Source organism: Chenopodium album, chromosome 22 (genome assembly GCF_948465745.1).
Source record: "Chenopodium album chromosome 22, dcCheAlbu1.1, whole genome shotgun sequence".
Classification (NCBI taxonomy): domain Eukaryota; kingdom Viridiplantae; phylum Streptophyta; class Magnoliopsida; order Caryophyllales; family Amaranthaceae; genus Chenopodium; species Chenopodium album.
In genome coordinates, this window is record NC_137855.1 from 40,004,253 (window position 1) to 40,015,296 (window position 11,044).

Genomic DNA, 11,044 nt, shown 5'->3' on the forward strand with positions numbered 1-11,044 from the left:
AAAGGAAAAAAAAAGACAGTAATTGAGAGAAACAGGAAGATGTAATTTGTGCCTTTTTTTCCTCAAAAAGTTCACTCCACTTATATACAAGATTGGCCCTTATTTCCACTTTTATCTGTGCTTTGATGATCACAGCAGCAGCTTTAAAGCAGCCTTACATATTGGACTGATTAATAAAGAGACTATTGTATTGTATAATGGGGTAAAGTTCCTACTATAATGATTATGCATTTCCCTTAGGATAGTCACAGGGCTCAAGGGTGAGGTACTACTTATCCTCTATGTTACCTAGGCATTATAGAAAGGATTTAACTTATCTCCTTTTTCGGGACCGCCTGCCCGATAGGGGCCTTTCCTTGGGAGAGGTAAGGGAAATATTTGAAAGATACACTATTCATGGTTTCGAGGGCTGATACACTTATCTTTGAGAGTGGATTTTAGTTCTATGTTGAAGGTTTAATTTTTGATTTTCTTTGGATGAATAGGCGGTGTTTTGTGTAGTTCGCTAACTGTAATGAGGGTATTAGACTATTGGGATGTTATGTAACCTCAAGATTAAAAGGGATCAAATGTAGGGGCAGAGTGAAATAATCTTGTATATCTTTCTTAAAAAAGGAATTAATTAATTAGCGTGTAGTGGAGTTAGACGTCTCTTAAAGAGGCAATTAATTATGGTATACTCAAATTTTACAAGTCAAATACTTTGTACTCCGTAACTTTTTCTTTCAAAAATCAATTTAATTGGGTAGGCCAAGTGTTGTCAATTGATCCGTTCCCAAAGTGTAGCTTCACCTTTGATTGATTAGTACCAGTATTATAAAGTTGCCAGTAATTTGCATTGTTATAAATTTATAATAAAGTGACAAGTTATATTGTACTGAATTTAGAGGAAATACATGACTTTGAAATGGTCATTTGATTAGATTGGGGCTCCATCAGATTTGGTTGGTGAAATTCTGTTTGAAAAGTTACTTTACTAGGATGCTTGTTTAGGCAGTGGAATTCTGTTCAGATTAAACCACAATAGAGCTTGATAGCAAACTACCAACTGTTAGTTTTTTGAATTAATACAGAATTTATGAACAACAGGATCAAACTCGGGATTAGTCCCAGGTTGATTAGATGTTAGCTTCCTGTCCCATGATGGTATGAAGACTGCCAACTGTATGATTCATGGGTGACAGTTTTGGCCACGGATTTATGAGGAGAGAGCACTGTCTGATTTTCCTATCTATCAATGGTATCAGACGAATACTAACAGTCGTATTGTGTCACAGGTCAAATGAAGTGGATTCATTCTAATATGATTATTTGAACCAACTTTATGATTTTTTTGCTGAGATTCGAATAGAGACTTGAGTCATTATCACTGATACTGCTGGTAAACCTTTGAACCTGTATGGTACAAGCTACCTCTGCCCTGAATCACTGGCAACTTTTTAAAGACCACTAATTGCTTCATTCCTGTACTTAGTCTTCTCTTATTAAGTCTCAGTGACGTTTGTACATTAAGTCTCAGTGACGTATTCCATCATACATCAATTATGAACATCAGAAAGCACTCAAATCAGAAGGGATTATACAGTTATGAATATTGGTGGCTTCTACAGGAAAAAGGAAAGATTATATGTCATCAAAAGATAAGGAAGATTCTTCAGTATCAATATTGTATCATAGTAGTAACTTTAAAGGGGTACTTCAACTATTTCATTGGCCCTTAAACTCATGTGCCTCCTACAAATCCATGCAACTTGTCCTGTATCTCTATATTTCACTCTCCACAGACCAAACTTCTCCGCAATATCTCTTCCAGTTGAGCACCCTCGGTCCCTCAGGAAATCAAGAACCCACTGCTGTGCTGCTCTTTGATCCTGCTGAATATTTCTTGATCTGTCTCTTGTTCTACTGTTCCCCACTGCCATTGCCCCGATAGCTGCTGCGCCTGCTGCCCCGGCTGCTCCAGTCAGAAGAGAAGAATCAAGCAGATGGGCCGCTTCTTTGCCTAAATTAGGAATCATAGATCCCATTCCAGTAGCCAAATGTGCACCTATCTTCAAGGCAAATGTTAACAGTGTCATGAACTTTGTCATGTAGGGTGCCAAGCATTTGACTGCGACATTATCAATCTGCATAACTTCACAGCCCATTTGATCTTCTACCACGTGCATCTCCCTCCTAAACTCGCACAACATGTGGAGTCTCATTGCTGTCATTCCTGAAATGATTGTGGTCACAAGTCTTCTGGAATAATTTTCTGTTCTCACAAAGAAGAACATGTTTGGCACTTTCCTTTCTTCAATATGTGCATTGTAGTTGACTAAATGGTCAACTTTGCGATGTAGTTCAAGCAAAAGCCTGTGCTCATAGTATCTCAGCCCTTGTATCTCTTGCTTTAGATCTCTGATCTCCTGTTCGATAATCTTCAGCCTCTGCAGCACTTGCTCTACTCCCTTAGCTATCCCACTGAATGATGGATCAACACTTTCTGAAGTCATGACTGATATACTATCAGGGTCGTCATCTGGTGGGACATCAAGTTCATTTGCAAGGTTGTAAAGATCATAATATCTTTTATGAAGCACCTCTCGAAAATCATCATCTGATAATAGGTCCCTTGCAAAATCAAAGCCTGCTCTTATGATGGGCTTTCCTGCATCAGATACTGCACTCCATGTATGCTGGTAATCATACATTCCATCTGCTGAAACAGTTAGAAGAGCTTCTTTCAGTTTGTGTAGTGCAACTAACTGAGTCTTTCTGTATCTCGGAGGAATCAAACTTCTCACACATTCAGGTCTAATGATGTTTTCAATCAATACAACTCCTTGGCAGAGGCCATGAATCGCAGGGATAATGAGGTGATGGATTAGTCGGAGTGTTTCTGTTAGATTCTTGGTCGAGCAAGCCAAGATATCAATATAATGGCTCAACTGTCCTCCAAGTTCCACTCTGACGTCAATTCCATTGATGTTTATTGAAATGAGAGAGTTTTCCATGCTGTAAGTTGCTCCATGCTGATCTTTCAGTTCCATGAATTCATTGTGGAGATTTACCTGCAATGCAAATAACACACATAAACAAGGTACTCTCATTTGTGATTGTGCTCAAATTCGCAATATTTTTATTGACATTACCCTAGTTTTAGATGATATGCTGTCTTTGATCTACTGTCAAAAATCAACTACATTATTGGTTTCTTTGGTTCTTAATTTAGTACAATCACAATACATACCGTTTTGGAAGATTGGAACCATGTATGGATTGATAAATATTTAACTTACTAAGGATGTTTTGAGAAATTGAAGAGCACTCTGACATTATTTTATAATAGCTGACAGTCTGACAGTTTTTTTAATGAAATCCTGAATAAAGACTGTGTTTTGGGACCTGAGGGACTAGTATTGGCACCGGGTTTCTAGATTTCATCTGTTATCTGTTTGCTTTCTCATATTCCATCCGGATATATAGTTATGTATACTATATTGGAGTCAGCAGAATAATTAACACATTTCTCAAAGTAGTAATGAATTATGATTGGCCTTTAACATGCCACTAAGTGATAAGAATGTAAAGTGCAGATATATCATTATAGCACAAACTATTATGAACGGTATCTTTGCATATTCATGTCTAGTCTTTAATTCTGTGAATTATTGTGGGATTAAAAGTAGGATAGTAAAGTATAAATTGTAAAACGAGAAGATGAATCTTGCCTGTAGCTGAGGGAAGAACCCAGGAGTCAAAAAAGTGCAGCTTGAATCATCACACTCAAGATGCCGTCCTGCATACACACAATCAGATGAACTGAGCTGCCACTTTTGCTGTTTTTGCCTCCCTTCTTCAAGAAATGAAGGGACAAATATGGCTGAGTTTGGATCGTTTAGGTCTTGTTCATAACAGAGTTCTAACTTTAGCATCAGCTTCACAAGGTCAGTGGCCTCCAAATTTTCGAAAACCTTAGAACTCATCCCTAGAAGCTGACTCTGAAAACTTCCTTTCAGAATTTTTTCCAAGTCTTTCCTGCTTATGAAACCATTTCTGAGTGATCCTTGCTTTCGAGCAGTTTTTAATCGGACTAATTGTCCCAGCACTTCTTGGCAAAACCATTCACAATCCAGGATAAGAAAACCAGGATCATCAAAGTAGATTACCTCTCCTATCTGATGAAGACAACTAGCAACTGCCCGCCTTCTCATATCAGTCTTCTCTTTGTTCTCAAACCTAGACTGAACCCTCAAAGGTGGAACCTTGACCTGGCAAAGCTCACAGAATTCTTTCCAGCTCATAGCAGGTTTGTTTTCATTATCTTTCCTCCAGTCCAACAGTATCTCTGCTAAGTCATTGCACAGTTCATAAACTCGAGGAACCCTTTGTAGGATCATCTTGCTCGTATTCTTTAAATGTTGAGCAAGTTTGCTTACTGATGTTGATGATCTTGCATCAACTGTAAAAACAGTTGGATAAAACTCAAGGAAACCATTGAATTTGTCTCTCAGTCCTTGGATTAGGTTCACAATAGCCTGAAAATTCTGAGAGGGCTGAGTGACTTTGTCAAAGTGTGTTAGAACTATGGTCACATTCGGAAGCATGCATTGTTGGACTGCTCTTCTTGAGTTAGAGACGATGAATCTAAGCCAGTACTGCAAGTCTTCTTCAATTTCAGCCGGGTCTTTCATCTCTTTGTTGCTCGGTTTTCTGAACATACTCAACAAAACTAAGAAAAATGATGCACTCCCATGCCCTGGGAACATAAGGTCATGCAGAGAACACAGTTCTTGCTGGCCAGCCAGATTCCATATGGAGATCTTTGTGTCTTCGTCTTTGAAACTACTGATTTTCATCCCTTCTGATTTGATTGCTTGTTCAACCGGGTTCACCAAAGTTCGGACTTGGTTTACATAAGTTAGCTTGGTTGATGAAAAATTGTAGGATATTGAATTGCATAGTGAACTTTTACCTGCATTACTAAATGCAATTAGCTCAACATACATATTCTCCCACCCACCATTACTCATATGGTTGGTATTCACAAGACAATCCCTCATTTTATACATCAGAAAACTTCTTATAATATTAAAATTTACCATGTAAGAATTAAGCCTTCGAATTTGGGGCATTAAGAGAAAATAATTTGATAACTTTCTTATTATAGTCTTCTGAATTAAGCACCTGTAATTTATGATTGTTTTGTGCTAGTAACTTCTAATTTAATGGACTATAATTTTATATTCATGACTGTCATATATAACTATTTAATTTGTGCAGATAACAAATTGCTCTTGTTTCATATATGTAGTGCAAATAAGATTTATGACAGAATAAAATAAGAGTATAGATACTCTTAGTTCAGGAGGTTACCTGCATATTCCTGCCCACAGACGAAAACTCGACAGCTCTTTGGTGTAACCATTGGCATGTCCTTGAAAAAATCCATATCAGGTTCAGACTTTGCATTCTGACCCAGTTTCTGATATATCCCTTCAGCCATTCCTGCCTTTTGCAACGGTGTATCCTCAAGATCAATCTCTTCAATCCAAGGATTCACCTGTAAAGTCTCCACAATCGCCTGTAAAACCGACTCTCCCTTAACTCCCCTACAACCCTTCAATGACAGGTACTTCAACGACGCATTTTTTTTCAAACTCTGAAAAATTCTAACAATGTCACCTGGTCTCAGCCCCTGATCATCAACTATGCCAAGCCTACTCAGGCTCTGATTGCTCGTAATCATCTGCAGGATCGCTTCCAAGCCTGCCCTCCCTACTCTCATTCTTTCTCCTCCAAATGTAAGCGATTTCAGTGTCGTGTTTGCTTGGCATTGCAGAGCAGAAAATCTGCTCAAAGGACAAAGCAAATGCTCTACTCCTACCCCACTAAAACAATTACCATCTAAATGCAAAGTCTCCAAACTTCTGTTCTTAAATAGCCCTGCTGATACATAAACAACCCCTTTATCTTTTAAACAACATTTTGATAATTTTACTTCTTTCAGAGTTCTATTCTGCTCTAACACCCATCTGAACTCCCTCGCCCATTTCGACTTCAATCTAACTCCTGTCATATCAAGAACCTTAACTATTGTATTCATTCCAAGAGCACAGACAACCCGGCAACTTCCTGATATGTCAAGCCTGTATATCCTGAGTGTGCTGTTTTCTGGCACAAACTCCACCACTTTTGTGCATCTTTCTCTCTTTTCCGCGCTCCAAATGTGAACTTCCATGTCTCTATTCCTAGCCAAAACTGCTGAAATTATCGGTGTTGCAATAAACGAGCTTGAATCGAATACTGTCAGCAGCTTCAGAGATGTATTAACTTCAATCATCTTTGACAGCTCTTCTGCCCCTCTTAACCCAATTGAATCTTCCCAAATTTGCAGCTCTTCAACGCAATCATTCGCCTTCAGAGCATCAGCTATTATCCCAGCACCTCTTCCTCCAATGCAAGATTCACAGAACACAATTTCCTTCAGATTATCAGCAACCTTCAGAATCTCTGACAATTCCTTCAAGCAGTCTGAACTGAAGTCATTTCTTCGAAACAAGATTTGCTTAACTCCCGGGTTGTTTTCAAGCAACGATTTGAGGGTCCGAAGATACTCAACTTCCCATATTACTCTATGGAACTCCAAGTTCCTTAAAGCTGACGTCGCGCTGTTTTTCGTCATTGTTGAGAGCTGTGTAAGGAGGTAAGAAAATAGAGCATTGTTTTCCTTTGACAGGTTTATGTTGATGCAGGATTCTGTTTCTTGTTGACAGCCTGAAATTTGATGAGAAAGAAAGAAGGAAACTTTCTGCAGATTTATGCAGTTTCCTGATTCCAACACTTGCATTACCCATTGCAGATCTTTCAAGTTTTCATCAGATGCCATTTTATTTAGAGGTTCATGAAATTTCTCCTATTTTTTTTGTACAGATGATTGTAGTAATAAGTTACTTTATCTGTATAGTTTCTGATTAAAGGGTTTTTTTTTTTTCGGTGTCAAAACCTGATCCAATCTGAAACCGACTCGAAAAAAATTTACTTCGTAATACAGATTTCGACTCGTTAGAATTCAATAATTTAGCATGACTCAGGTTTAAAATTAGACCCAGCCTACTGAACTCGGCCTGAACTTCCGAATTGACACCTCTAGATTTTCCGAGTACTGTAATAATGCAAAAGGTTAAGGGCTTGTTCTCTTCAGATTATTTTCAGTTCAGTTTTTAATTTCTTTCTCTCATAAAATATTCAATTCATTTCAATTCAGCTCAGTTCAGTCAATCAGAATAGGCCCTAAATCGCGTTCGTTTTTCTTATATCTGATTAAATTGTCCTAATTTGTTTACAGGGGGCCCAGATGAGGTGTGACTGATCTGAAAGTTCGACAAAAAAGGGCCGTTATGTTGTTGTTATCATGTATAGATATTCTGAGCTTGTTTTTCAAGAAATTACTTTTGGGAAACCATGTTCCCACTTTATAGGTTTTGATGCTTTTCTTTGTATATTGTTGCAATAATTCCTGAATTACACCCTTAAATTGTGGTTAGGTATCAAATGCTGTTAAACTTGTTACTGGGTTGACAACTTGACATTGAGCAAGCTATGGTATGATGTTGCCATTCTTGTACGTTGTGGCCGGCCGTGAGGAACCAGCTAGATCATGTTATCGCCGTCGACGGGGCTACCAACAGGCGTACAAGGTGAAATATGTAGTACTTGTACAAAAACTACATATGTACAATGACTACAAACTAGTGCTACATACCTTTGTTACAGATACAAAAATTATTTATAAAATTTCGAATGTGTTGTGAAAATAAGGGAAATATCAGGTTTTAGAGAGAATTAATCTATGTATTTCATTCTCTATGATAAGGTATATATATACATACAATATAGTTAGGGCTTGATTGGATAAGAATATAGACCCTATTTAGGTTGTTCCGGAAAGATACAAAGGAGGATAATGGTCATCCACATGATATTTCATAACACTCCCCCTTGGATGTCCATTATCGAAGACTGTGCCTCGTTAAAACGTTATTAGGAAAAACCCTGTGGGATAAAAACCTAATGAAGGAAAAGAGTACAACATTCTTCGTAATACGCTCGAAATGCTGCCTCGTTAAAAACCTTACCAGGAAAACCCAATATGGGACAAAAACCATGGTTAAGGGAAAAAGAGTGCAACGCGTAATTTCCCCCCCTGATAAATACATAACTTGAGATCTTCTAATGCAATGAATCCAATGTAGTTGAGAGTCTTCTCTCATGACACAGAATGGTATCAATCCTTGATTTTCGATCCTCCCAAATCTTCAAATCTTAACGCGAACAAGTAAGTCTTCATATTGCCAAACCTATAACAATAATACATGTGTTTGTCCATATTTCATTCGAAATCTCTGTTTAAAGTTGCCTTAACCATTATACTTTTGCCTTCTTCAGGAGGCCGTGAATAATAGAAATTGATGATCATTATTTGATCAAACATTCATTAATAATCATTTGATGACAAAGCTTGACATTATTAATGTCATTCTTCAATCTCATATGAATTATAATATAACATATGCAATTATATACATTAATCATGGTTCTTCTGGACCATAAGAAACAATCTCACGCATAAGTATCCCGTTTCTTTAGAAGTTTCAAAATTAACTACACGATAATTTTTCTACGTATACAAATAGTAAATCTCACTAACTCTTATATACTCAAACTTCAGGTTGAAATGTCAATGATGTAGTCACATAAAATTTTCAAGAGTTTGATAATTTAATATTCAAAAATTTGTAGGGCTGGTTATTTAAATACGTCGTATATAAGTTCTTCAAGAACTCTTCTTACATGATTCATAACATGTTATTCAATCGACGTCATCAATATTTTCATCACAAGTATAAGCCCATTGGAACATAAGTATTTCTTTCTAATATTCCATCAGAGTTGTAAATATGTCTTACTATACTTTGAATGAACATTGACATCACTAGGCGAAAATACAAGTTGGCCACCGGTTCAAAACCCCCCTATGCCACCGGTTTTGAACCGGTGGTCAGTGGGGGGGTGGCAAATCCTAGAATTGCCACCGGTTCAAAACCGGTCGCAAAAATAATAATTGCCACCGGTTAACCGGTGGCAAAAATAATAATTGCCACCGGTTAACCGGTGGCAATAACACTGCACACATTTTTGTTTTTTTTTTTGTATTCACTATAAATGCCACCGGTTAACCGGTGGCAATGTACAGGTATTATTATTTTTTTTTGTTTTTGTTTTTTAACCTTAAAATATCGAACAATTAAAGCAAAATAAAAATAACAACATCAACATATAAATAAAAAAAATATCATTCAGTATAATCGAAAATTTACAATATATATCAAAAAAAAATATTACAATATTGATTTACAATATATATCAATATAATTGAACAGTTACAACATATAAATCAAAAAAAAAATTACAATATAAATCAAAAACAAAATTACAACTTCAAAATTAAAAAACCCCCATACAACATCTAAATCAATATTCCTGCATCTTGATTCTTTGATTTAAGATGTAAATCAATATACCTGCATCAATTAAAACAAAAAAATAAATCGACTAAATTAAATAAGCTGCGAAATGAACCCATAAACCGACTATGCATGTACCCTTAAGCTGCGAAAATAAATGAATCGACTATGCATGTACTCATAAACCGATTAAAATCAGTTATAAAACCCACAAAAATAAATGCAAAAACCCAGAATTTTCGTTAAAAACCCAGAAATTGATTTTCAACAACTCGACAAAAATGAAAAGAAAAAAAAACAAACAAACCCAGAAGGAGATCGAATTAAACCCAGAAGGAGATCGTATTAAAATCGATTAAAACTCAGAAAATTACAAAATCGATTAAAATCGAATTAAACTCGGAAATTAAACTTTAACCTCGAATAAATAAACCCACCCACCACCACCACCATAACCACGAATTCCATCAAAAATGACAAAAAAAACTTAATAAAAGTAAGAAAATAAAGAGAAATTACCTCGAATTCAACCAAAAACCCCCAAAATTAACTTAAATTTGGGTTATAAAGGTCAAAATCGACCATGAAAACTCTAGATCTAGAGTTTTCATGGTGGAATTTGACCCGAAACCCTCAAATTTGGTGCTGTTGCGGCGACATTTGGTGCTCTTGTGGCGAAGTTAAGTGGTGGCGGCGGCGGTTGGTGGTCAAAAGAGGAGAAGAGGAGGAAGGAGGGGACGAAAGAAGAGAGAATGAAGGAGGAGCGAGATCAGAGGAAAGGAATGAAGGAGGAGCGAGATTTGAGAGGTTTAAGGAATGAATTGGAAGAGGAGCTAGATCAGAGAAGGAGGAGAGGGGAGAGAGGAGAGAGAAAGAGAAGGATGAAGGCCGGAGAAGAGATCGAAAATGAGATTGAGGAGAGAGAATGAGAATGAGAATGAGAATGAGATTGAACGGCTGATGGGTTAAGTTGTAGGGTTTGGGGTTTATAAAGGATTGATTTTGTCTTCCAAAAAAAAAAAAAAGCCGGTTTTTTTTTTATATTAGTAAGCCACCGGTTTGAACCGGTGGCAATAATATTTTTGCCACAGGTTCGGTTTGAACCGGTGGCAATAATATCCCCGCCCATTTTTCCCCTGTTTTTTGCCACCGGTTCTTAAAAACCGGTGACTATTGAGCGGTGCCCTTTTTACTTTTTTCTACTAGTGCATACACCACAATTATTATATAGAAATTAATTAAAGCATGTAATATGAGATATAAAAATATGATAACATAATTAACAAATTATACAATGAGTAATGCATTTACAACTTCGAACATATGTAATGAATAATCCAATAACCTAAGACTCACACATGCATATTTATATGAATAAGACTCGAAATAATGCAAGACACTGTACAGTGTGGATTTTAAAAGTCCATGTTTCTTTGGACTTCTAGTCCATGATAAACTTTTATTATTATCATTATGTCGACATTAAAATGGACATATATTCCAGATCCCTTATTCACTAGTCCATTATATCATGC

At 36.7% G+C, this 11,044-nt stretch overlaps 1 protein-coding gene across 1 annotated transcript; it reads right to left on the bottom strand.

Annotated features, from left to right (window-relative positions):
- Positions 1-1,500: 1,500 nt before the first annotated feature.
- On the bottom strand, positions 1,501-6,890 carry LOC145605039 (protein TORNADO 1-like). Its single transcript, XM_081661049.1, has 3 exons — positions 5,359-6,890; positions 3,714-4,957; positions 1,501-3,053 (listed from the first exon to the last, which is right to left on the bottom strand). The coding sequence occupies exons 1-3, from the start codon at positions 6,869-6,871 to the stop codon at positions 1,686-1,688; spliced, it is 4,125 nt and encodes a 1,374-aa protein (XP_081517175.1). The 5' UTR covers positions 6,872-6,890; the 3' UTR covers positions 1,501-1,685.
- Between the last annotated feature and the right edge of the window lie 4,154 nt (positions 6,891-11,044).

Coding starts and splice junctions, on each gene's coding strand:
- LOC145605039 (XM_081661049.1), bottom strand. CDS start 6,871: ATGGCATCTGATGAAAACTTGAAAGATCTGCAATGGGTAATGCAAGTG. Junction 4,958..5,358: donor CTGTGGGCAGGAATATGCAG/GTAACCTCCTGA, acceptor TTAGTAATGCAG/GTAAAAGTTCACTATGCAAT. Junction 3,054..3,713: donor GGTTCTTCCCTCAGCTACAG/GCAAGATTCATC, acceptor TTTGCATTGCAG/GTAAATCTCCACAATGAATT.